This window comes from Diadema antillarum, unplaced genomic scaffold (assembly GCF_040938485.1).
Source record: "Diadema antillarum isolate AM-2024a unplaced genomic scaffold, OU_Dant_1.0 seq00001724_RagTag, whole genome shotgun sequence".
Lineage (NCBI taxonomy): Eukaryota > Metazoa > Echinodermata > Echinoidea > Diadematoida > Diadematidae > Diadema > Diadema antillarum.
In genome coordinates, this window is record NW_027272411.1 from 60,520 (window position 1) to 86,889 (window position 26,370).

Here is a 26,370-nt window from a genome sequence, read left to right on the forward strand (position 1 = left end):
AAGTTTCATGTCATTAGGCAAAAAGCTCTAATTACAGGTTCTAATTAAAGACAGACATGACGTGTTACGTATGGGACAGTTACGTATGGGACACTTTGTCCCCCATTCATTTAGTGTGTGGAGAACCATGTTTATGAGTATTTTGCATCATTATTGAAGTAAAATCAGTTGAAACTACTCAAATACTGATCCAGATTGTCAAGGAAACAATATTCCCCAAATATTCACCATCATAGTCGTATTCAATCATATTTTTATATTTTTATGACCAACCTGAGTATGCATGCCCTTTGTCTCCCATTCGTTTAGTGTGTGGAGAACCATGTTTATGAGACCAAAATACCAATAAACAAATTTTTGCATAATTATTGAAGTGGAATCAGTTGAAATTACTCAAATACTGATCCAGATTGTCAAGGGAACAATATCTCCCCAATATTTACCATCATAATCATATTCAATCATATTCTACATTTTTTATGACCAACCTGAGTATGTATGCCCTATTTTTATCAGGATAGTTACTACTAAAAAATTGAATAGTTTAAAGTGTTTACTTCCATTGATGAAGGTCAGTTTGCCATTTAGTTTCAATAAAAAACAACTTGACACAAGAAATATTAATTTTAATAGATAAGCAATACCTGCTGCGTGGAATTCCAGTAATCGAGTAGATGTATGATGTCTGTCTAGCAGTCCGGTCATTGATTTGAGTCACACCTCAGTATGTATACCCATGAATTTTGTTGTGGCTACTATTGAAAACTGAATAAGGACAATTTGTGTTTCACTTGCAATAAAAAAAAGTCATTTTACTTTTTTTTTTTTAATATCACAACCGTTTCAAATTGGATCTCCATCAAATTAACTTTGAATTCCTCTAGTCTTAGAATATGCTCTTTAGTAATTCATATTATTGGTTTCCAGTCATCTCATAAAATGTTGAAAACTGAATCCCCATTTCTACAAAAACTATACCATCCCTTTAATGCTGATTTTCATTGTGTATTTTGCCATCATCCCCTCCCCCTTTTTGAAAATTGTTCAGTCAAGTACATGTACTGTTTCAAGTGTCTATAACTCAAAAAGTAGCTCCAAAGTTGGGATGCTTTCTTCAGGATGATTGACCATTTGTGTACTGAGAGACCTTCCCAGCTAGCTACATGCATTCACATGCAATATATATGAGGATGTCCCATACGTAACGCATTTGTCCCATACGTAACATTATTTCAATGCCTAATAAAAAATATTTCTTTTACTGTTTTTTCTTTTTTCTATGGTATTTAATTTCTCTAAACAATAAATTAGAACTTTCCAAAAGGGCATTCAAATAACCTTAGCAATTTCAGAAAAAACCTAAAAAAATGACCTCATTTTGTTACGTATGGGACATCTCATGATAGGACACGAGCTAATTTGCATAATCATTTCCATAATCCCTTAATTTTCATACCAAGTTAAACTATTTGATTAACTTCTTATGTCCACATATTAATCAAATATCATTTGCTTTCCTTTGAATAAATATGAATTTTTATAAATGTCCCATACGTAACGCTGTGTTTTACATTTATGCAAATGAAGCCCTTGAAATTTGCATAAATTTACATAATATCATTTTTTCCTCCATGAAAATCAAAACTTCAACTCATAAGCTTCAAAATGATACCAAATATGCCAATATTGAGCAAAGATGAAATTTTGCCTTCTGAGGGGACCTTATCTTGGACTTGCCCGTGTGCATTTTTTTTGTAGTATTAAACAAAAACAACCTGCATTTCACTCTTTTAAAAAGTTTCTCACCACATACATGTAAAATAGATTCTGAGTACTAGTTTTGTTTTGTTTTGCTGTGTTTTTCACTTTAGATGAAAACAGTGTCAGAACATGGTAGACTTGGTAAATTACTACTGATTTTTTTTTTTTTTTTTGAAGGCTGGCTAATATGAGCTTATCTTAGAAATGCTGAAAAATATTTAAAGAGTATTAAATTAGGATGGGCATGCTTTTCCTACAGCAACAAACTTGTAGACTCTTATTGTACATGTGGATAAATGACAGGAACTAGATGTCATCTCGACCAATGTCTTCTGTGGGATTGTACAACTTTGTATTATTACCTCCGCCAAGGGAGGAGGTTATGTTTTCGTTACCGTTGGTTTGTTTGTTTGTTTGTTCGTGAGTTTGTCCATGTGCAAAATAACTCAAAAAATAGTGAACGGATTGGGATGAAACTTGCAGGAAAGGTTTAGAATGACACAACTAACAAACAATTAACTTTTGGTAGTGATCCGAGAATTTTTTTGGAATTTATGAAGGATTTTTGATATTTTGGCAGGTAGGGTCAATGAACTTGGGAGTTCAGGCTGCGAGTATTTGAGGTTTGCATGCGCGCACTAAAGTGCGTGCTCTAGTTTCTGCTAGGGTGAGGTGTGCTGTGCAGCTGAGGGTTTATGACGTAGCAAAGGCTTCTATATTGGGAAATTGGTGACTTTCAGCACACATCACTGGTATCTCTATGGAAGAATTAACAAGATCAGCACTTGGTGGAAATGAGCTGCATGCTTGGTGGAGGTCTGCGCTCTCAGAGTGCTTTTCTAGTAATGATAGTATAATGGTTTTGTATTGTGCATTTCTAAAGTGAAAATACTAATAGAGAATACATGGAGAACTTGACATACTAATTGACAGTTTTGCATTTGATAGTTGTAAAAGCATGTGATTTGTGTAAGACTCATAGCAGAATTATTATTGTTTTTTTAAACTAAGCGTCTCATTTTTAAAACATGTTGTAAGCATTTATAGACTTTATACAGATGTAGTTTGAATTTCGTAAAGATTTTAATGCCACAGTCCACATCATGAATGTACTTTTTATTTTTAAAGACAAATGTCAATCATGCTTTTACAACAATGCAAAACAATGATTCTTTCATAGTCGTTATTTAATTAGGCAGTGAATCTCTTCACTCTCTTCAGAACATTTTCCTCTTGCAATTCACAAGTCACAAAGAATGTGTGTTACCGGCAACATGTTAATTTCATCATAATCTTGAGCCATGAAATACAAAATTGTTAGAAATTGAAGAACTATATCTCCTTGAAGTGAAGATTTCATGCAAAAGTATTGAATTGAGTGCATTAACTCAGATATGTTTTAATTCTTGTTCACTTTCCTCAGACATCGTCATCATTCTACTGGACAGACATATGCCTCCTATACCAGCTCACCTCGGGCCAACCTGAGGGCCGGAGGGTTGGGACACCTAGTTGGGAGAGAGACCATAGTCTTGGATGCCAGCGTCTATAAGCAGATGGTGCAAGAATTGAGCAGCATGAAGGCAGCACTGGTCAAGCTAGGAAAGATGCTGCAAGATGTGAGTGTTACTGGGTAGCTTCTGTGAAGAAAGAGACCTCCCTCTGTCTTTGCAAAGTCAAGAAGGCATTTTTTTTTTTGTCACCTTGACTGATCTTTGAATTTGATCTCTAAACTTGAAAGCTGTCTTTTTTTGTCCCTTTCTATTTATCAATATTTCATTTCATTTGTATCATTTCCTATTGCTTCCTTTTATATATGATATTCATTCTTGAAAAAAGAAAATGTATGTATGATCCAAACGTTACGAATATTAGCTCTGTAAATGACTATGTAATTATTTTGTTGATTTGTTGATTTGTATTGATTTTGAAATGCAGAAATAAAAACTGAACTGAACTGAATATCATTGTATATTCATATTTTCTCCCTTACAATTATTACAATACAAAAATCTCAGTCAAAAAAGAGAGAATATAATTACATATATTTTTTCGCAAGTTCACTGCATGTTAACTATTGAGCATGATAGATTTCCCCCCCCCCAAAAAAAAAAAAATCTGTGCAGCTCATCTACATATTATTTGTGAAGTGTGAGCAAGTGAAAATGTGTTTCTCTGTCTTTTTCTGTCATCCTGTCATGGAACATTCTCTCAGCATATCCACATTCATAAAGAGAAAATTGATTTGTTATGAAAAGCCACAGCCACTTAACAAGCTAGTGGGATATGTACTGCTTTGAAAAGAGTATGAATTGACACCAGTAAAGTCCTCAGGGTGCTATCTATAGGGTTAAGATATGTACTATCACAAGTCAGGAAAGTATAATTTGTTGTTTGCCTTTCTTTCTTTCTTTTTTTTTTTTGGGGGGGGGGGGTAACTACTTCTTATCCTTGGTTCCGTCTTAAAATCATAAAAACACTTTGAAACTATTTAATCAAATTTTAATTGGGAGGATGTTTTGTGATACAACAGACCTACACATATGCATCAAATGTGATACATATCTGAAACATTTTTTTAATCACTGTTCCCAAAGTTAAACAGGACCTTTAACCCATTCCATACTGAATTCTGACATGCTCAAAGACTGAATATGCAGACCACCAGGTTCCCATATAGAACGGGTTAATCTATAGGCTCTTGAAACCAAAACTACAGCTGATAACTTTTAATATGGAAACATCAATCTAGTACAGTGCCACAGTTCAACCATGAAGGTAATAAACACCAAGAAAGAGGAATAAAGTCAAATTTAAGGATATGAATACACATATATATGGAAAATTGATGGAAACAAAGGAACAACAACAATAAACTTTAAAGTAATGAAAGAGAAATTGCTTGACTGAGGCTAGATATGAAACATCATATCAGCCGTATTTTCAGCTTTATATTCAGAGTTCAGTTTTATTGTGTCTTCTTATGACATAGAAATGACTTAGAGAATTCTTTCATTGCAGTGGGGGAACAACAGCTGAATTGTTTTGATTAATTTCAAGTGACTGTACAGGGCTATCAAATTGCTCTAATTCAACCCATTATGTACCATGGTATAAACCCCCTATGTGCCACATTATTCTGAGACAGCAACATATTCATACTTTGGGAAAACATTCTGTGAAATCTTTGAAGACTTCTGTGGCGGTAGAACGTTGGGTGGTAGAAGGTTTCATGGTGCACCACATATTCTTTCTAGGGTAAGTGTGTGGCCCTGAAAAGGGCCTACCCAATCCCTAATTGGGTAGGCCCTTTTCAGGGCCACATACTTACCCTAGAAAGAATATGTGTTGCACCGTGAAGATTTCTACCACCTGAAGAAAACATTCTATTTTTCAAATCTGTATAACTTTTATAGATCGTTGTTACCCTGGACAGTGATGAGCGAAGTTATAGAGAAAATGGCAAGCTTTGCTTTGATGTAAATTTTCTGACAAATCTATGATTATTTTTCATTCAAATGATCCGTAGCTACATTATTGTAGAGGCATGACTTTTGCACACAAAAACAGAGACAGAAATTTAAAATTTACTTGCAAATCTAGTAGGGAACACCCCTTGATAGTCAATCACCACATAAAATGCAAGCGAAATGTGACAAGATACTCTTTCATTGTACTGTCGCATTTTGCGAGTTATCAATTGGTTTGGATGGGATTTTGTGTTTGATCAGAATTTGCCAACTTGATATGCCATTGACTCAGCTGGCATGCGAATGTTGCACATAAAGTGTTAACAGCTTTGCTCAAAGTTAACAGCTTTGCTCTTATCTTATTTTTATTTATATTTAATAATAATAATAATAATAATAATAATAATAATAATAATAATAATAATAATAATAATAGTGTATACTTTTATAGCGCAACAGTCCATCAAAAGATGCTCATGGCGCTTTTAGTCTTAAGGTTAGGAGAAGAAAGAAGAAGGAGAAGAAGAAGAAGAAGAAGAAGAAGAAGAAAAAAAAAAGAATTATTTATCCATCCCTAGCAAATTATTTGTCCAAGAAAAGTCTCCTGTCTTCGTTTTGCAATTGTATCTGTATCACTGCCCCCATAGTTGAAACGATGGTGCTTACATTGTATCTGCACAAAACTGAAGAGATCTCTTGCATTATCAAAAACACACATACATTGTATATTGTCATATTTCAATCCAGAAATTTAATAAAATGATCTCTAGCTATGATTGTTGCTTGTTAGGCCTTATACCTTGCTTTGTTTGCTATTTGTGCTGTTGTGAGTACTGTATGTCTATCCCTCAAAGTCCTTTCTACTCCTTTGTTGCATCCATTGTTAAGAAGTTTTTACTTTAGTACCGCAATTTTCTTGCTTCATTTATGTGCGAACAATATTGTGTCATAGTATTTGTGCATAGATTGTAATGATGTAAATGTTAAAGTTGAAACAAATGATATGAATAAATGAAATGAATGCACTTTTCATATTTGCAAACAAATGATATATTTCCATTTGTATCTCAATGCCCTTTAGTTTAGACATAGTATGCATTGTGACACCCAAGTGGGTTCTCTCTTTGACCAGCTAATTTGGATGATTAAAGAGATGCCAATGAAATAGTATGACACAATATACAAAATTGTACATGTAGATAGAAAACTGAAATACTATTTACATGAAAAAGAGATCCCAAGTCTTCAGATATTCCTGTCTATTGATATGTTTGTTCTGCAATAATCTTTGAACTATTGTTTAAATGTCAACACCTTGTCTTTTTGACAGCCTAAAGCTTTGACTGAGATGCTTGCAGCTACCCAGCAGGGGCAAGATGTTAGCATGGAGGGTGGTAGAACAACTAAGGACAGCACCACCCAGTGTGACCAAATAGAAACTTTAGAAGAACAGGTGCAGACAGACATGCAGGTACAAGATACATGGACTCAATCAAATTACTTCTTAAAGGAATACATACATTGTATGATATGTGTTCATTATGTATGACAAAAAGCTCAACTTTGCCCTCAAAAACATCTTCAAGTTCAACTAAGTTTTGTTTTAATACTCAAAGGGCCCCTGAAATCCAAATGCATGTTGATTTGTGTTGATTTATGATAGCCTCAACATCACTTTTGGCATTGAAACAAATATCTAGGAACATTCCATATATTTTTAATGATTTTTTTCTTCCATTTTTCTTCAGATTACTTGGGAACGCCCACAAAAAAATACTTCCAAACCAATATTCCTTAGATGACCTCATCTGTCAGTCATTGCTAAAGTACTGAAATGTTTAACAAAAGACATTGGAATGCATCTTCCCCTCAACTCAGCATAACTTGCAAATCTCTCGTCATGTCTTTTGTTAGTCACATTAATAGCACAGAAACATGCAAGTTATGCTATTCATTAGGTTTGTTAATCCAACAATGAAGGTTAAGGTTCTTATGATGAAGTTTTGTAGATTGTTAATTTGAAAATCATTGATTTGAAGATAATAAGGAATCTTCATTAGTCAAATCGTTTGTTAATCAGAACATAAAATAATAGAGAGAGATAGATAGATAAAAAGGTGAGTATACTATCAAAACTTTGAAATTTCATAAGTTATATTGTCTTTCAATAAATGCAATTTCAAAGCAACAACCATTTCTCTTTTTTTGGATTAACAAACCTTCGGAATAACAAACCTTATTTCTTTTTCTTTCGGACGATCGAACAAAAATTTAGTTATAATGTAAGAAAAGTGCCAGTCCTGAGGATTTCGAGTCCACAGTATAAGGATTGCTGATTATGCTGTATATTACATATCGTCGCTGGGGTGATAAGACCTTGTATCTGCAATTTTGGTGAAAATGAGTTTTTTGGATTAATGGTCAAATAATGGGTTGAGTGATGTCCTGTCCAAATCCCAACTGTCTTACTCCAAAAATGAAGCCACCACGGCATGTCAAAGGAAAGGCTATCCCATTCGCCACAGTGCTTTGGCCGCCATGTTTTTTGGCTCTCCTGAATATTTGACATTTTGTAGATACGAGGTCTTATTGCCCCAGCGACGACATGATAGCACATCATTTTTTTTTTTTCAATTTTGCGAGTGGTTAGTTTGCAAGCTTGGAGTACAGCAATTATTGGGTGCACATCACAAGTCCGACACCCATGAGCCATACAGTTTAGGAACTTGACACTAGGCAGATAAAGCCCATGAGTCGGACACTAGGCACAAAAGGCCCACGAGTCGGACACTAAGCACAAAAGGCCTATGACTCTGACACTAGGAAAACAAGACCCACAAGTCCGACACTAGGTTAAAAAGGCCCATGAGACCGATAAGCTTTGTACAGCTGAGTTTATTTAGACTCGTGGGCTTTGTTTGCCTGGTGACAGACTCATAGGTCTTTTTTTGCCTTTATAGTACTGTCAGACTTGTGGGCCTTGCTTGCCTACTGTCAAGCTCATGGGCTGTATGACATGTGGGCTGTGTGCCTCATGGACCTTTTTTTTTCTTCAATGTCAAGCTTGTGAGTCGTATGACTCTGTGTTGGTCTCATGGGATAACCCCCAGTTGTCATGCACCTTGTTCATGAACTCTGTATTACATGCATTGTTTGAATGCATGTGGCATTCATGTCGGGATTAAAGTACATGTTTTTGTGTGTATTTAAATAAAAAGCGCGCGACTCATGAAAAACAGAATCCCCCTCCAAAACACATGCCGTATGTTATAAAGGAATCTGCGGTTATTGCAAATTTGTGGTGATATCTGCAATGCTTTCTGACTGATTAGTAACACTTTTGTCATTGCTTACTACTGTATTGCACATGTGATTATTGTAGGCATTGCTGTCATCCCAAGAGGCGTGTCAGATGGAGGAGCTAGAGGGAGCTGTGCAGAGTGACATTTCTTCTCCTGTAAGTATCAGCATATTATTGGCAAGAGCCTGCAGAAATGAAAATGACATTTTATAGCCTATGCATTACTACTTTCAATGAGATTTTTCTCTTTATACTTAAGATATCATATTAAAAACATTCTTAATTTGTATTTATATTTATTTATTTGTTTTTTTCCACTTGGGGTTGCTTTCATTATGACTAGTTATGCTCCCTCATCCCCAGAAAACATTGAAAAGGGTCTTTTTTTTTTTAGACATACGTAATAGTCAATGTGATCCCTGTTGAATAAAGGGATATTTATATTCCTCCACCAGGTATTGTTGCAGGAGGTATTGTTTTCTTGTTGTCCATCTGGCAATGGATACAATGGATGACTTAGATAACTTGAGTCCCTATTTGAGATATTCACATAAAATTTGGAATACCGATTTAAAATTATGTATGTTATCAGTGGACAAAGCTGTAACTATCAACTTGTAGGCAAACACGCTCACAGTCAAAGGTAACAGGCCAAAGTCAATTCTATGGTATTACATTTCCCCCACATCTCTGCAATGCCTGAATATATTTTTGTGATACTTCTTGTATAATTATCAAATAAAGATTTTTAAGGAAAAGTTTTAGGCCAGGGTATCAAAGGTCAAGTGAAAATGCTAAACTTTCAAGTTTATTTTCCTCCATATCTCAGAATTGGCTTAAGATATCTTTACAAAACTTAGTAGTATTTAATATCATGTATTGCCTGATTCTCTCAGAAAGTTTAGGGTCATAAGGTCAAAGGTCAAGAGCCAAAGGTCAGACTTTAATGCAACAGTTCACTATTTTTTCCATATTTTTGAAATGGCTGAAAGTCTTGTCATGAAGGTGCATTACCAGATTGTGAATATCATCCAATTTTGTGAAACTGTCGTCTTACATTGACAGACTATACTGTCCACCTTTTGGGAGAATGATGTTATACACAATTTAGCAGGGGCATGCCAGTTGACATAAAGTGACATTTCTAGTGTCTTTTAATCACCATTTAAGGGTCCTAGTTCACACCCACACAAAAAAAAAATAGTTGGTAGGGTTACATCATATGTACATCTACTACTACAGTAACAGTTTTATTTCATACAGTTTATGCAATAGCTCCTCCAGAAGCACATTAATTAAATGAAGAAATAAGCATATATCAGTGTTTGGATAGAGTTGACTTTGATGGGGCTATGTGGGAACATTTGTTGTTAACTTGATACTCTACTGCATGGGCCTGACAGAATTCACTCTTACAATATCAAGCACTGATCAAATTCAAATATGCCCAAAGACTGGTTATTGTAATGGGGCCTCAGGCCAAGGTGTAATCGCTGCAGTGTTGATCTGTCTTATGTGACGGTGATTTATATCGAAAGAAGTGTGCACTCATTCTCGACACCTTTGTTTCCTTGCAATGGTTTTCACTCCATCCTCACCATCTTTTGGGCATTTTTTACAGTTTACCGGCAGTTGTTTAAAGTGCTCTGCAAAGAGAGAATTTAATTTTTACCAGCCCGACACAAATTGGGCTCGTTTGAAAGTTTGACTGTAGTTAGGCTAGTACCTGTACAATACGTGCTACTGAGACTGCTGTAGGTGTTTACGTGCAGCAGTCATGTGAGCAATGAATGTCTATCATGAATTATATGCAAGGAAAGGCCTTTACTAGATGGAAGAAATGTAAGTAAATGTTAGAGAAAGTGAGCAGTTAACAGACGAGCATTTGTGACAAGACCTTTAGACTAGGAAAGCCTGACAGCCATCTTTCTTCTGTAAATTGTCTTACGACTGAGTCTACATAGGTGGTATCTGCACTGTACTTATAGCTGATTTTTATCAAATGTAAATTTATGCTCATAAGTATTGATAGAATGGGCCCACTACTAGGAAAACTGGAGTGTACTCTCATATCAGGTGTAGGTACAGTATGTATCAACCCATTCAGGACGAGTCCCGAGTATACTCAGGCAAGTCTCTAGATGGGAAATGCATGTTGTAGCAAAGTCAAACTGTCCTCAATGGGTTAAGACAGAGACTACATACATGTACAAATGTACATTGTACCAAGATTTGTGTACTCATGTGTTTGTGGATGTGCCTTGGATAATAATACACATACAGCTGTACCCTTTGATTTCTAGAGTCAATTGAAGCAGCAAAAGATTCTTTTGTCATAGGTCAGAAATGTTCTCTTTTCCCTCTGACAGTTGTAACATACAAGTATATCTAGAAACACCTTGGCACTATGAAAATAAGAGGCCCAGTGATATGTGCTGACAGTCCATGACACACCAGAGCAGATCATTTGAATTATTTTTATGAGATAAACCTTGCACTGTTTCTGTCTCCCCCTCCCCCAGTTTCTGCACTGATTTATATCTAAAGGTGATTTGTAAAACTCAGGAAAATTTTTACAAGGGTGCATAGAAATTATGACAAAAACAATGATACAGTTGTATTTTTACTCAGAACATATCTTAAAGACATTTCGGCCTTTTTTACGATCAGTGGTGTAACTTTTGTACTCGGAGGGTCAAAATTTCAAACAAAATATTTTTTCATTATTCTGTTTGATTCCTATTTGAAAGTATTCAAATTTTTGAAAAAATAACATTTCAGACCTTAAAGCTGAAGGGTTATTGGTGTAATTTAAGGAAAACCCTGGCACCTGAAGTAAATTTAAGCAAAATTTTGCTTTCATGAATTGCACCATATTGACAAAACTCTGTAGTCAAACTTCACCATGCAAAGTTTATATGGTTAACAACAATATATAGTTTGTGAATCAAAACTATTTGGGGGTTGAATATAAAGTGAATTAAAAAAAAATACAGGAGATTTATAAATTTTTGCTAAAAAATACCAATTGACATGTAATTTTTAAGATTTTAACTATTTATTGGAGGGCAGGCCAGGTCAAACTCTTACTATAATAAGTCTTTAAGAAGGGCTACCTTCCTATGTAGGTTAAATGAAATTCCAATCATTTCTTTAAAACTTGGATTTTTCACACATGGATGTTTCGGAGGTGACAGTTAACATATTAGAATGTTTCGGAGGTGACATTAATATTAATACTCACTTATTTTGAGAATAAGTGACAATAACACAAAAACTTCTTCTTTTTATCAATGTTTTTAATAATTATAACTCGAGAACAAGAAATTAAGTCCTGTTTCAAGCAGATAAACCACACAGAACAAGTGTTTTTTTACACTTCATTAATTAGCATGGGTACCGGTAGTTTGCCTTCCATTTGGACGAAGGATGTAAGCTAAATATTGTAATCTGAAGAAACATGGCATTCCATTTTCTACCTTAACTTGAGATGAGGGTGTGAGATCATTTTAGTAATGTTTCTTTGCTCTCTGAACATTTTATTCCACAACACCAGGGAAGAATCAATTTGTTTCGGAGGTGACATTCAATGTTAACATTGTGTTAAAATATTAATTTACAGTAAGAATATGATGGACATAAGCTAGATATTGTAACCTGAAGAAACATGGCATTCCATTTTCTACTTTAAATTGAAATGAGGGTGTAAGATCATTTCAGTAATATTTCTTTACTCTCAGAATATTTTATTCCACAACACCAGGGAAGAATAACTTTGTTTCGGAGGTGACATTCAATGTTAACATTGTGTTCATGTATTGATAGTATGTCCCCCCCCCCCCCAAAAAGAATTTACAATTAGACTTTTGCATTGATAGCACCCAATATGATTAAATCAACTAAATTCTACTATGGGGTCTTAAATTATAACATCTTAGCTCTATTTTGCAGAAAGCCCCATTCAATTTGGTTAAGTGATCTCAAAGAAATGTGGATTGTTATAAAGGATGTCAGGAGTCTGATTCTTCCAAGTTCAGCACTTGGATGCTCTTGGAAATTATTAATGTGTAAACACATGCAGAACTTGGAGGGAAGGGATTCCTCACATGCTCTACAAAAATCCTCAACTCTCTTTGACCTCTGAAGCAAATTGAATGGGTTTTCTGTAAGGCGTGGGCAATGAGTTATAGTTTCAATCCCTTACATTGTATTTTAGATTGATTCACTATCTTTAAAGTTATTGTTGCGGAGGGTACCACTATAATTTTTTGGCGAGGACATACGGTATGAATACCAAAAGCAAAAATTCTTATTTGACTTGTGTACGTTTTTGTTTGCACATAGTTTTATAAATAGATTAATTCAAGGATGTTCATGAATTCTTCATCATCCTTGATAGCCACCATACAAATGTTATAATACTGGTGAAAGGTGTTTGGTTCATCTGGGATAAATTTTCTATACACCAGATTCATTTAAACTGTTGACATTACTAAAATATATTTTACATATCATTTTGAATTGATTGAAAATCACCTGCAAATCATGCATATTTAACAGTCACTTTTGAGAGTAAAAAGTATATGATAAGAAAAAACATTTTATTGTTTTTGAGGTGACACAACACAGAGACAACCCAACTTCTCAGGTGTTAACTATTCAGTGAACATTCATGTCTTTCCTCATGGCTTTAATTTTCAAATATAAGCTCTTTCTTTCAGTTCTTACTTGTTAGTTTGTTTGGTTATTCTCTTTCATGATAATGGATACCAGCTCATATTTTGTTTGAGATTGTAATTCATACTAATCTTTGACAGGTTTTTACAGTTTGGTTAAGACAACAGTTTGTGTTTCCCAGCTGAAGAGAGCAGCATAATGCTTTTCTGTGAACTTGAGGGGAAAATTTGTTTTTGTTCAGTAATTTTCCCCATCAACTTCACAGAAGGTCCCGGACACAAACTGGTCTCAAATAAACCTATAAGGGACCGAAACTGGAAAAGGACAAGTTCACCTCAATAGACATGAGGGTTGAGTAAATATAGCAATATTAGTAAAACACATCAATGAGAGTTTGAGGACAGTTAGGCAATCCGTTCCAGAGTTATGGACTTTTAAAGTTTCTGCTCAGTCAAAGCTGAATGAGAAGACTTCTATAGCTTGTGATGTCACATGTGTACAAGGATATAGAGAAAGTATCAAGAAAATTCAACATTCTGTATTTTCACTTTTCTTGCATAAAAAAAAGAACACATGACTTCTCTCTTTTGGACGGCAGGGTGAATAATATTGCCCTAAAATACATCAGAAGCAAGTTGAAGAAATGTGCACTTTTTTCAAAAAGTAAAGTTTTGTGAAATTCACTTATAAATATTTTCCTTATATCGTTGTATGCATGTGACATCATACACTGTCGTAGTCTTCTCATCCTGCAGTGATTGCGCAGATACTTAAAAAACCCATAACTTTTGAATGGATTGTCCAATTTCCCCCAAACTTAAGTATTTGATATGTTTTACTGTTGAACATTTGCATTCACTCAATCCACATGTGAAAGTGGGTTTGTCCTTTAAGAAACCATTTTCTTTTCCTTGAAATTCCAGTACTTAAAGCCAAATTCTAAGATAAAACATAATAACAAAACAAGGTAAACACCTCATCAAAAGTACTGAAATAGAACTACAAATCTTGTTTTTTTTTATCTTTCCCTTTCCAGTCCTTGGGACTTGTTCCTCTGTTCACTTTAGTTGTCACATAACTTCAATAATCTTAAAAAATACAATGTCATAAACAGTTGGTTCAGCTTGGAAAATGTAATAATTATTGTCATATTAACAAAAAATCACATAATTTTGTTTATGATTACCACATTGTACATGGAAAAACAACAACTATGAATTCAAGAACAAAAGTTGTGCACCAGCTATAGGCATGTGGCCTTTTTGTGGAGTTTGATTATTTGATGATTTTTTTTTACATTCTTTTTTTTTTAAAGATTGTGGACTAGGGCATGCATGAACTGCCACATGTATTACTTTGGTATCAAGGGAATTCTGGTGAGCTATGTATACAAAAGTCACTTCTGTTGTGATGATTTTGTAGATATTAAATGTATTAGAAAATATTAATAGATAGTGAAAAGGAACTGAAGTCTTGCCTTTCACTATCACATAACAATATGGTGTTAACGGACAATGTCACCTCCGAAACACAGGAAAAAGCAACCTACATGGAAAGCTGTGATTGGTAAATCTTCACAACTAAATTGCTTGTTGGAAATCAAGCTTCTAAGATGAAAGCATCTATATGTTTACTTAACTAAAGCAGGAGAAATGATCTTGATTACAATATTATATATACAACAGATGGGTGTATTTTGTGCATTCTCATTGTTAAAAAAAGTGAAAAAATGTAAATTTGCCCTAAAACGTACAGTCTAGTAATAAAAAAAAGAGTGAGAGTGTGGTAGTTGATTTCTCCACTTTGAGACTTATGTTACTAAAATAAATGAAACCATTGGTGTACATGATATGGTTTCTCTTCAACAGAAATGAACAAAAAATCTTGTTAACAGTGTTTTGTCACCTCCGAAACAGTTATTTTTAGTTTTTATTGAATCTTTTATTAATCCCTAGAAAATTCTCACTTCCTGTTGCCATATTACTATTGTCATCCAAAAGAGATTCCTGTCAATTGGACAGAATCAAACAAAATTGCTTGGTCTTCGAGAAATTATCAAATATAATATGCCTGTTGTTTCGGAGGTGACAAGTGTTTCGGAGGTGACAAGTGTTAACGGAAAATTGTAAATTGCTCCGAAATGAAAACAACAGGCTATATTTCTACTACCTTACTTCAGAGATAATGTGAGGGGATATGTTACATTTTTGCAAATGTAATGTATAACTGATATCAAGAATAAAAAAATTAAATACATAAATCTGTTGTCTCGGAGGTGACAGAAATGTTAACGGAAAAGTTACATAAATTTATAAACGCTCACCAAAAAATGATAAGTTATTTGAATTAAATAATCTTTGGATCAAAGTTAAGTCAGATTGATTACTTTTCTGTTTTGATGGAAATTAGCAAAGTTGAATTTTATAATTGTGAACAAGAGCTAACTCAAAAGAGGGGTTAATTGTTAACGGAAAATGTCACCTCCGAAACATAAAGTTTGGACAATTTCAGTATTTAAAGAAGACGAAGCAGAACCTGGTAAACATAATAGTTCTTAAAGTTGGATACCTGTCTATCAAAACAGCAACAAAAATAATGAAAAGGTATAAACAATTTAATATGCTAGCTCTGACAAAAATACTATGTCAGAGTGAGTACACCAAAAGTGTTGGATTTCAAGCATGTAAGTGCCTGCCACATCTGAAAGAAAAAGAGAGGAAAGTTCATTAAGGTACCCAAGGTAGACACTGTGGGTGGTAAGTTTATGAGAAAAAATAATGCATATCTGTCAGTGTATAAGAAAGTTATACACCAATTAGTGCCAATACTGCATTTTACACCACTGATTGTAAAAATGGCCTTTCCTGTATCTACATCATATGTTTTACAGTATGTACAATGATGACTCATAGAAGTGTTATGTGTGTACGAGTGTACATGCTTGGCATTAGTAGCACTGGAGGTGATCCTTGTCCAATGCAAACACAATGCAAATATGGCAATGCAGGTGTGTGAAGTTGGCCAATTGGCCAAGTAAAATTTAATGTATATTTTTTTAATGCACAGCAGATATGGACTGCTTTTATTATTAAAGAACATTGCTGATGTTATTGCCCCAAAAGATTTCAACTCTATGTCATAACCCAGGGAGCTTACTTCTCCTGTCAGAGTATGAAGTTTAGATCCCTTGGAGCAACAGTCCTCTAAAAAAAATAATAACAACAACATAATTCAACGAGAAGCAGATGATAATCCTACATGTTATATTACGCACTAGAAATAAACCAAAAGTTTCATGTTCTCTCCTTTGTGTTTCAGTATAAGGAAATGAATCATGAGACATTCAGTTGCCATGGCAAGTAATGGATCACTGCCCATGTGACAAAGTGTGTCATCCTGCTGACAACTCTGATTACTGGCCGAGTTTAGAGGGCATCCTTTTGCTCATTTGGATCTTGAGTCATAAATCAGATAGGAGTAGGTACTTGTGTGTGCGTATGGACTCTGAAATCTAAAAAAAAAAAAAAAATCATGAAGCCGAGGATATTTGTGCCAAGTGATATTTATAAAGAAAGTACATTGTAAGGGATATCATTCTAGTCTGTGCTTTAATATAAAATACATTTGTATGTGACAGTATGCCTTATTTTAATAGTTAGTACAGGCTGCATGGAGATGAGTCAGAACATGGCTCCATTGGTGGTATACTTGTACCTCTTAGTGCCTTTTGACATTGAGTGCGTGTGTGTTGGTGTGTGTGTGTGTGTGTGTGTTTTCCAGTAGTGCCTGAATGGACTAATTAGTTCCCTGACCTTGAGAAACTTTGCAAGTTATTTGAAAACCCAAATTTTGTACCTTTCAGTAGGTAGCCACCACACAGGTGATCACTCTCAAAGCTTTATTTTAGCATGGCGTGTCATCACTTTCAGAAGAAGAGAGAAAGTTCCTTAGCTTCAATGTGAAACCATTTGTTTTGCATGAGTCAAGCTCGATCAAAATCTGTCTTAATTTTTGAAGGGATGTTGCCAGGTCCTTTTGATCTGGTTGTACACAGACTAATGCAGTGTATCAACTATGGAAAGTATAAACACATTTGACAGGACATGCTCACTTTCCATTTATTTATAGTCACAGGAAGTGACTCTGTGGATTTTAACAGTCCCAGCAAAAATAAAGGAAAGTGAGCAATTTCTCCAAATGTATGACAAGAAGCATTTACTTCCACAGTACAGTGAGTCATGATGGAAAGATTTAATGAAACTGAAGAGATTAGAGGATTGTGCTAGCTTTGGCTCACTCACAATGTGGCTGTAGTGCTTCATCACATGTGTCTAGCAGAATTTTGTAGTGAGTTCCATCATTTTTATGGAAGTTCAGTAGATTTACTCCTTCAGTCAGTCATTCCTAAGATTGATAGAGGATGTAATAATGCATTTGTCATAGTTTCCTTATAGATGATAATGTGAGAGCATAAGCCACCATTCATTTGTAGCTGTGTCTTTTTTTTAGTAAATCATAAACTTTTCCGTCAATATATCTTGTTACTAATGTACTAGAGAACATAGCATCCACAGCATTGTTTTCTGATGTCCTTTGTTATGCCTCTGCTCCAAAGGGTGTCAGAGGCATTATGTTGTTATGTTGTTTGTCAGTAGTCATTCTTCTGTCTGTCCAACATTGATAAAAGAAAGAACCTCTTAGTTTGTTTTGTTTTGTTGTTTCTTTTTTTAAACTTGGCCCAGGTATGGTACATAAAATGCAGATACAGTATGTATCTTTGATAGATTTATCTTTTTAATCCCTCAAGGTCAAAATTCATAGGTTGCAGGTCACAACTTTAGCTGACAAGTTTATAATTCGGTATGAAATTTATCTAGGAATATCAAGTGGTAATGTAAGTATAAGGAAGGGTAGAAATAACAGACCTGAGAATTGATAGTGGTGTAAGGTTAAAGGTGAATGTTAAAGGTCACTGTAGATTAAAAAAACAAAACAAACAAAACTATTTCCAGTCATTTTTACAGCTAGGAATGTTGATGATACAATTTTATAGATCATAGGGTAGAAGTACATTGACAATTCGTACCATGAACATGAAAGTGGTGATATGGCAAATGCACTGTTTGTGTACTACATGGTTCATTTGAGCCTTTACTTTGAGTTAGAAATGTCCATCATAATAACATGCGATAAGAAGGATAGAAACAAATCAGGGAGACAATTGGCAGTGGTGATGGGTAGAAGGTCAAGGTCAAAGATCAATGGAATTAGCTGGCACATCATTTTGTGCCCATAAATTGTAATAGCCATAGGTTCAGTCATAGCAATATTTTGTCCATTGTCCAATGTGCAGCATGTATAAACTTTTTATTTTTGTATGTTCTCAAAAACCTCTGGATGGATTGTCACTAAACTTGGCATGTGTAGCATCCCTAGGGTGATGGAGCATGTAGCATCCCAAGGGTGATGGGATCTCAATTTGTTGCAATGGGCACCATTCTCCCCTGGGGGTCCAAACCTCCCAAATTAAGGAATTTTAAAAATCTTCTCCTCTAAATACACAAGTGGTAAATGCAAGTTAAGAGTACGCAAATTGGGTGTTCTTGGAAGATGGGGGGGGGGGGGGGGGGGTGGGGACCATATTAGAGCCCAATTTTTAAATTTTCATTTCCTCCTCCAAACATGCACAAACATATTAATTAGGGTATTTCACCACAAATACTACACAATTTTGAATTAGTGTTTAATAGCCTAACTTAAGATGTTGGCTTAATTTCTATAATCAAGCAATTAAAATTAGAATTTATAATAAATTTATAAGAAATGTTAAATACCATCTCATAGGTTATGACGTAGGTGTCGCGCGTGCCAAATTTTGTTGCTATCGTGCCTCTGAAGGCGAGATCTTGGTGGGGGTGTTGATTTTGCCCCCTTCCCATGAAAAAGACATATTTTTCAACATTTTTTTTTAAATTAAAACACTTATAATGAAGCAGGAGTTGCCATAGGGCTGAGAGATGCCAATATTTAATCAGACACTACCTGTGTCCTGTTTTTGATCCCAGATGTATGGCCAATTAAAGCATGTTTACATTTCCAACATCTTCTTTCTGTCCATTAGTTTACAAGTATTTGAGCTGTAGTGTGTAGATTCTGTACAAGAAAGGGTTGATTTGGCATCCTTTGTATGTAGTAATTATGTAGTATGTATATAGTAATAGTAACATTTCATACATAATCGATAGTAGTACAAATCATTAAGACATGTTAAAGCTGCAATAAATTATCATTTCACAGACATCACCAGTTTTAAGACTTGTAAGTGTAACTCATGTTCTTCACAGTATTGGCTGACAAAACTTGATTGCAGATTCCAAAATTCCAATCCCCAAATTTTTTCCCCATAACATTCAACTGAATTCTACACAAGTGTACTGAGTACCAAATACCCCAATACCTCAAAAGTGATTGACAGCAAGGTGATGCAGTGTCATGTGTTTAACAACTATTTCATCACACATGATGCAACATTGAATTAGTCTAGTCAAGATAAATAAAATCAAAGGATATTAACAATGAGGGGAATTGGTACATGTCGTACATGAAAATGTGTTTGTTTTTTTTGCAAAATTTGACGGTGACATGATTTTTGTATCCCTCCACCACGAAGTGTCACCCGAGGCATTATGCTTTCGGGTCGGTCCATCCGTCCTTCGGTCCATCCATCCTTCTGTCCGTCCATTTGTTTGTCCATCCTTCCATCCGTAATCAATTTTGTAACGTAACTAAAAAAACGTTTGAGGTATCCTAATGAAATTTGGCGTGTATATGTATGAGTGGGCAAAGTTGTGCCTATCAACTTTTGTGGACACATGCTCAAGTTCAAAGGTCAAAAGGTCAGGGTCAAAGTCAAATGCACAAAGTTTCACTTTTTCCCCCATATCCATGCAATGCCTGAAGGTATTTTCATGAAGCGTAGTGTATACATTCAACTACCAAATAAAAATTCTCTAGAGTGAGTTTCAGATCGATGGGTCAAAGGTCAAGTGAAAATGTTACAATTTCACTTTTTTCTCCATATCTTACAAATGTTTCAAGGTATCTTCATGGAACTTAGTACATACAACGCTTGTATGCTTACACTGACTGGCACTGATTATCTAGAGAATGTAGGGGTCATGGGTCAATGGTCAGGGGGTCAAAGGTCAAGGTAAACTCCCCATAATTTTACTATTTCCCTCCCACAATGTATCTATGCAATTCCTGCAGGATTTATGTATTGCCCAATAGAGATTCTCTTGGAAGTTTTAGCCATAAGGTCAAAGGTTAAAAGGTCAAAAGTCAAGTAGAAATCCTCAAATCCCCAAATACCTGCACTCTTAGATGATATAATTAGCCATTTATCCAATTAAACCTACTTTATGAGCTGAAATTTTCGTGGTGGTTTTATTTTTGCGAATTTTGCAAATCGCCTTTGAACCGTGAAAATAACAACACGCAAATAAGTAAGTTCAGTTAGACCCTTGCAACCGCGAAATTAACAGCATGCTAAAATGTCCTCCAAGTAGCAATTTCTGTACGCGAAAATTTCAGCTCGTACATTTCAGCTCGTACATTTGTGATGAACCTGTCATTTTAGTATTTTGCCAATTATGTGAAACTGTCATCACACTTTGCCAAGACATTGTACTATGGACCTATTAGGAGAACTACGCATTATACCGGAGGCATACCAGTTGCCATAGCAACATTTCTAATTATAATCATGTGCCAGATCATAAATTTTGTTTACATGTTTTTGTCTGTCTTTCAGGTCTGCAAACAACGCACAGAATGCATCGTCTGTGATGAGAGCCATACTGAGTCTAATGGGATGACCAAAGGTTCATCAGTCAAGAATGGTGGATGTAGCCCCAAGCAAGTTGAGCTAGCCCAATCAACATTGGATGTGGATGAAGGCACTAGTTTCATCAGGGAGCCATTCAGGGTGACCTCCAACACTACTCCGGACGAACTCTCCCATACAGGACATGTCCAGAGCTCTGGGGATGCAAGTGATGATAGTGCCCTTGGAAGAAGCCAGCAACAAGGGTCTAAGAGCAATCACAAGCATGTGTACATCCCTGACAAAAATGTTCAAAGAGCCAACATAAATTGTAATGAGATTTTAAGTCACAAGGTAGATAGTTCACCATCGCTAGAATGCAGAAAGTTGTCAAGTTCAGATGACAGTAGCATTGATTCAGGGAGCAGATTAAGATACTCTCGTCGTGTACTTGGCACCAAGGAGAGGGCTGTTCCTCCAAATGCCATGAAAGAGAAGTTGTCAAGCTCAGATGATGGGTGTGGATCCAGCAGCATGGTTCCTCACCGTATTCGAAATCAGAGTGATAGTTCTGAGGAAAGTGAAGATTCTCTGTCACGAGGAGAGAAGTCTAAATTGCTACAGCTGAGACGCCCTGTATCAAGGATGCAACGACCAAGACAGATGCAAAGGCCCAAGACAGGTCAATATCAGGGGCGCAAACCAGATGGACAGGTAATTCCGGCTAAAACAAGAATGCAGAAACCAACACATGTCAAAGGAAATAACAGACCCCAAGAAACGACTCACCAGAGAGATCAGCAGAATACACTGGAGTGGCAGCAGTTGCAACTTCAACAACAGCAGGACAAACTGAATAAACAGCACCAGGCTGCAAGAAAGCAACAGCAGGAAACTCAACAGAAATTACTTACACAGCAGCAAAAGCTACAGAAAGAACAGCAAGACATGGTTTCTGTCAACTTGCAAAAGCAGCAAGAGATACTTGTTGAGCAGCAGCACCAGCAACTCAAAATGCAGCAGTTACGTCAGCAGTGTCATCAGCTGAAGCAGCAAAGAAGCACCGATTCTTCTCCATTACAGTCATTACAGCCTAAAGGTGTAATAATGAAGCGCTCCAGTAATCAAGAGCTTACATCGGCACAACACAGATCACCTGTCAAAGAGAGAACAACACAGGAAATGAGACATTCAAGCCCTGATCTAGTGGAAGGAATAAACTTTCTTTCTACACAGACAGCAAAGGTACAGCATTCAGAAAAGCAGAATGGATGTGATAATCAGATGATGCCACCAAGGTCTCGTCTCCCTGGGCCATCTTGCATTTCAAAATTACCAGCCAGGTCAAATGGAAACACTGTCTCAAAGGAAGAAGGTGTTATTCCTACTCATGTCAAGAATATGGCTAATGGCATACCTTTGTCCAAATCAAAATTGCAAAGTCCTAAATTTCCTAGGCGAGCCGGTTCATCTGTCGGCATGGCAAAATTACACATGCAGTCACCTGAGCAAGTTGGTGCTTCCTGCAGTAATGGGAACCAGAAGAATCCAGCAAATCACCTCCAGAGTAACCAGAATAACAGCCAGTCCACACATCAGACAACAGTCAGCACTACCAGAATGACGACCACAATCACTACAGTGACACACCCACAGTCTCAATCTGTTTCTGATTTGCCCTCCCCTATAAAGTCAAGCAAAAGACCTACAAGCAGGCTAGTGCAGCCTAAAAGTAAGATGCAGAGTAAAATTCCCAAAGGATCAGGTATACCTGTCAGAGGAAAGGATGGACCTTAAAAACACCATGACTGGTAAGCATCCAGAGTACCTTCTGTACTCAGCAAATAAACTTTCACACACAAAATCTTCATTCAAAGCATTAGAATGCACATTTGCACAGTAATACATTTAGTCAATGGAAATAGCTGTGCCCGTATTGTCCATTAAAATTAAATATTTACTGCCCCTCTGAAATTTAAGTGTACCAGAAGTTGTAAAGAACCAATGATGACATGTGGAAGGATCGATATACAGTGCGAGTGAAACTTGCTTGTGTGGCTAAGAAGGGAGAAAAGAGTTTTATATCTTTGCAAGATGATTTTTGCTGCAGATTTCCATAATTGTCAATAATACAGTATTCCATGAACTTGTGACACCATAGTATGAAAAGGAAATGAATGTTGGCATATTTCCAGTGCAAAATTTCAACTGGGTTATTTGAAAAAGAAGATGACAGTGACATTTCGTATATTTCAACTTCTAAAGCAGCAGTGCAATAATGTGTAGTTTTCATCAGTTGTAAACTCTTGCAACTACTCAGATTGTGCTAACATTCATTTCAAGACCCCTGCATACTTCACAAGGTGGTACATATTTGACTGATTGCCAGCAGCAGGATAACATGCGTCTTGAATTACTATGAATTGTGATTGTTGTGGAGTAATTGTAATGTGGAGGTTGGTTGACGCAATTCTGTTTGATGTAGTAATATATTGAGACTGTATGTTAAGTTCACTCAATCTCAATATTACGCTAGAAGGTCTGTTCTGAGTTGCTCATCCATTGATAATATGAACTTGTTTGTGAAAGTAAAGTGATAACCATTTTGCATTATCAGGGGAAGAGAAACATTGCACTCCTCATTGATCTCAACATTGGATTCATTAGATATTCTCAAGATAGAAAGCCAACATCTGCTTTATAATCAAAGGGGTGACATCACCTTCCGCTTTTCTTTGTTTTCTTCTTTTTTCTTTGTAGGAGAGTAGGCGATGGTGTGGAAAGATAGATGAAAAATGTGATGAATAGATTACTGTGTATTACAGTGTAAAGCATATCAAGTTCACAAATTTATTGTGATCATTCCAGTGATATATTGTTATACCAGTATATAGAAATTGATGAATGGAAGTTGACATTGTGATATTTACATGGAAAATAGGTATTGTTGCCTGTGATAGTCATGACAACTAGGTTGTCAGTAGATACAGAAATGAAAGAAATCTTTTGTTATGATGTGTCTAGTGTGAGAAAAAATGTTTGTCTTGGCAAGATCAGCACTAGGTGTTAGTTTGAAGCTAACATCCGTAACATTGCTTACTGTCACAGCACCAACAGTACTCAATTGCTAACAGGAATTGCCATAGGATGTAACATGTTATATACATCTTTGAAATCTGTCTTGTACATTTTCGTGATGTAATTCAAGCTTTATGTTTAAAAAATAGTCATAGAAATTTTTATTGCATGCAAACATGCATACAGCAAACAAGCTTTTCCTAAGTGTGTCAATATGCCTGAATGGGAAATGAATGTAGTGGTGGCGATCATTGAATTGTTCAAAATATATGATCAGCAAGACTGCAAAGTAGAAAGACATGTTGAATCTGCTGTGCTTTTGTATGGGTCTGTGGCCGCTATACACCAGTTAAAGGGATGGTACAGTTTTGGTTTAGACGGGGCTGCAGGTGTCCAACTTTTGTATGTGTGTGTATATGTGAGAAAATGAGAAACCTCTTATGAAATAATTATGAAAGTTCATGTAATTCTTAGAGTAATTCACATTTTCAAAATGAAAATTGGTCCTGAAATGGCTGAAATGTCCATAATGGTGATTCTAATAAAATATGACAGGCCACGACTTTGCTTTACCATGTTTCTAGACATCTCAGTCATTTCAAAACTGATATTAAATAAACTTTTAATTCAGAATTGTATTTTCTTTAATATTTCAGAGAGTGATTTCTAAGTACAATGCATCTCACAAAACGTTAAGAGCTGAATCCTCACCTCACCTTACTAATCATCCATTTAAAATCTATGACGGGATGCAAAATTGGTGGCCGCTATGTACAGGGTTTATGATGCAGTATGTTTTCCGGGGGGGGGGGGGGGGGGGGGGGGGTTAGAATTCCCTCATGTGGCCACTATAGACAGGTGGCTGCATCAGGCAGGTTTGACTGTGTATGAACTTGTATACAGCAAGGGATATACTGTAAGATATGTGTCAGTCAAGCCTGTGTCCAACAACTGCTCAAGAGACAAACCAAATCTGGTCATCATGGACTGGTCACCTTGTAGTCCTTTGTGAGAGATTAGCAGTAGCCATGTGCACCATATTACTATGTATGTATGGTCCTTTAAAATATTATTTCTGTTTAGACTGAATACTTTACCTCTTCAATTGATTACTGCTTGCCATAATTTGCTGTAAACACGTTTCAACAACATTTTGTTGTTGTAATGCAATGTCATCAAGCAAAGCTATAACAATGCCACCATTGGATGGTCAGTGTGCATAGATTTTAGTCCAGCCAAACCTAAGTCTGTGGTTACTGTGGTCATGTTACTATGAAGATGGTTCTCATGTACAAGTTTCCTTTGTAGGGGACTTGACCATGTGGTCACTATGGGTAGGCGGTCGTTGGAAACTTGATTGCTCTAAAAAGTTTGTATTATAGGCCGAGTTGGGAAGTTCTTGCTGGAAAATCCATTGTTGAAATGGGTTAGAATACTAGGAGACTTGACAAGTAATCTTTTTTGGTGTTTGACTCATGGACCTCCCCTAATTACGCGCTGTACCCTGGAGAAAATTGGACAAGCTCAGCTACTTCCTTCAAGTCACCTCTCTGCCCACAAATTTACCCTGCCCAAGTCAGCTGATGTGTAATCATCCGCAGGTGTGTGTCCTTACTCCTACTGCATAGTCAGTTGGAGTCAGACTTCAGAATTTACTCCTGCAGTTAAAAAGTGTACAGCAACGTTTTTACTGCAAACGCATGCTGTGCTATCCTCACAATTATAGAACTGAAATGCTAGCTTGTATTTTTATGCCTCCGCCACGAAGTGGTGCCGGAGGCATTATGTTTTCGGGTTATCCGTCCGTCCGTACGTCCATCCATCCGCTTTCGTTTACGCGATAACTTGAGTAATATTTATTGGAATTTTACCAAACTTGGTCCAAGTATGAAGTATGATGGGGCAATTATTTGATTAGATTTTGGGTGAAATTGGCTAAAGGTCAAAGGTCAAGGTCAAATCATGAAATTGTATCCGTTTACGCGATAACTCAAGACTGGATGGAGCAAATTTCACCAAACTTTGTTGGAGGATGATGTATGATGGGACAATTACTTGAATAGTTTTTCGGTGAAATCGGACAGAGGTCAAAGATCAAGGTCAATCCTAGAATTTATCTGTTTACATGATAACCCAAAACTGGATGAAGCAGCTTTCACCAAACTTGGTCCAAGGATGGTGTATGATGGGACAATTAGTTGAGTAGATTTTAGTGACATTGGCAAGAGGTCAAAGGTCAAAAGGTCAAGGTCAAATGC

The 26,370-nt window shown here is 36.0% G+C and overlaps 1 protein-coding gene across 1 annotated transcript in view; it reads left to right on the plus strand.

Moving 5' to 3' along the window:
• LOC139711879 (uncharacterized) overlaps window positions 1-24,905 on the plus strand; it is a 51,534-nt gene extending 26,629 nt beyond the window's left edge. Inside the window, exons 2-5 of the mRNA XM_071623728.1 lie at window positions 3,185-3,380; window positions 6,562-6,702; window positions 8,614-8,688; window positions 21,023-24,905. Of these exons, the coding sequence (XP_071479829.1) occupies window positions 3,185-3,380; window positions 6,562-6,702; window positions 8,614-8,688; window positions 21,023-22,831 (2,221 nt within the window). The 3' untranslated portion in view covers window positions 22,832-24,905. The remainder of the gene's footprint in view (window positions 1-3,184; window positions 3,381-6,561; window positions 6,703-8,613; window positions 8,689-21,022) is intronic.
• Window positions 24,906-26,370: the final 1,465 nt, after the last annotated feature.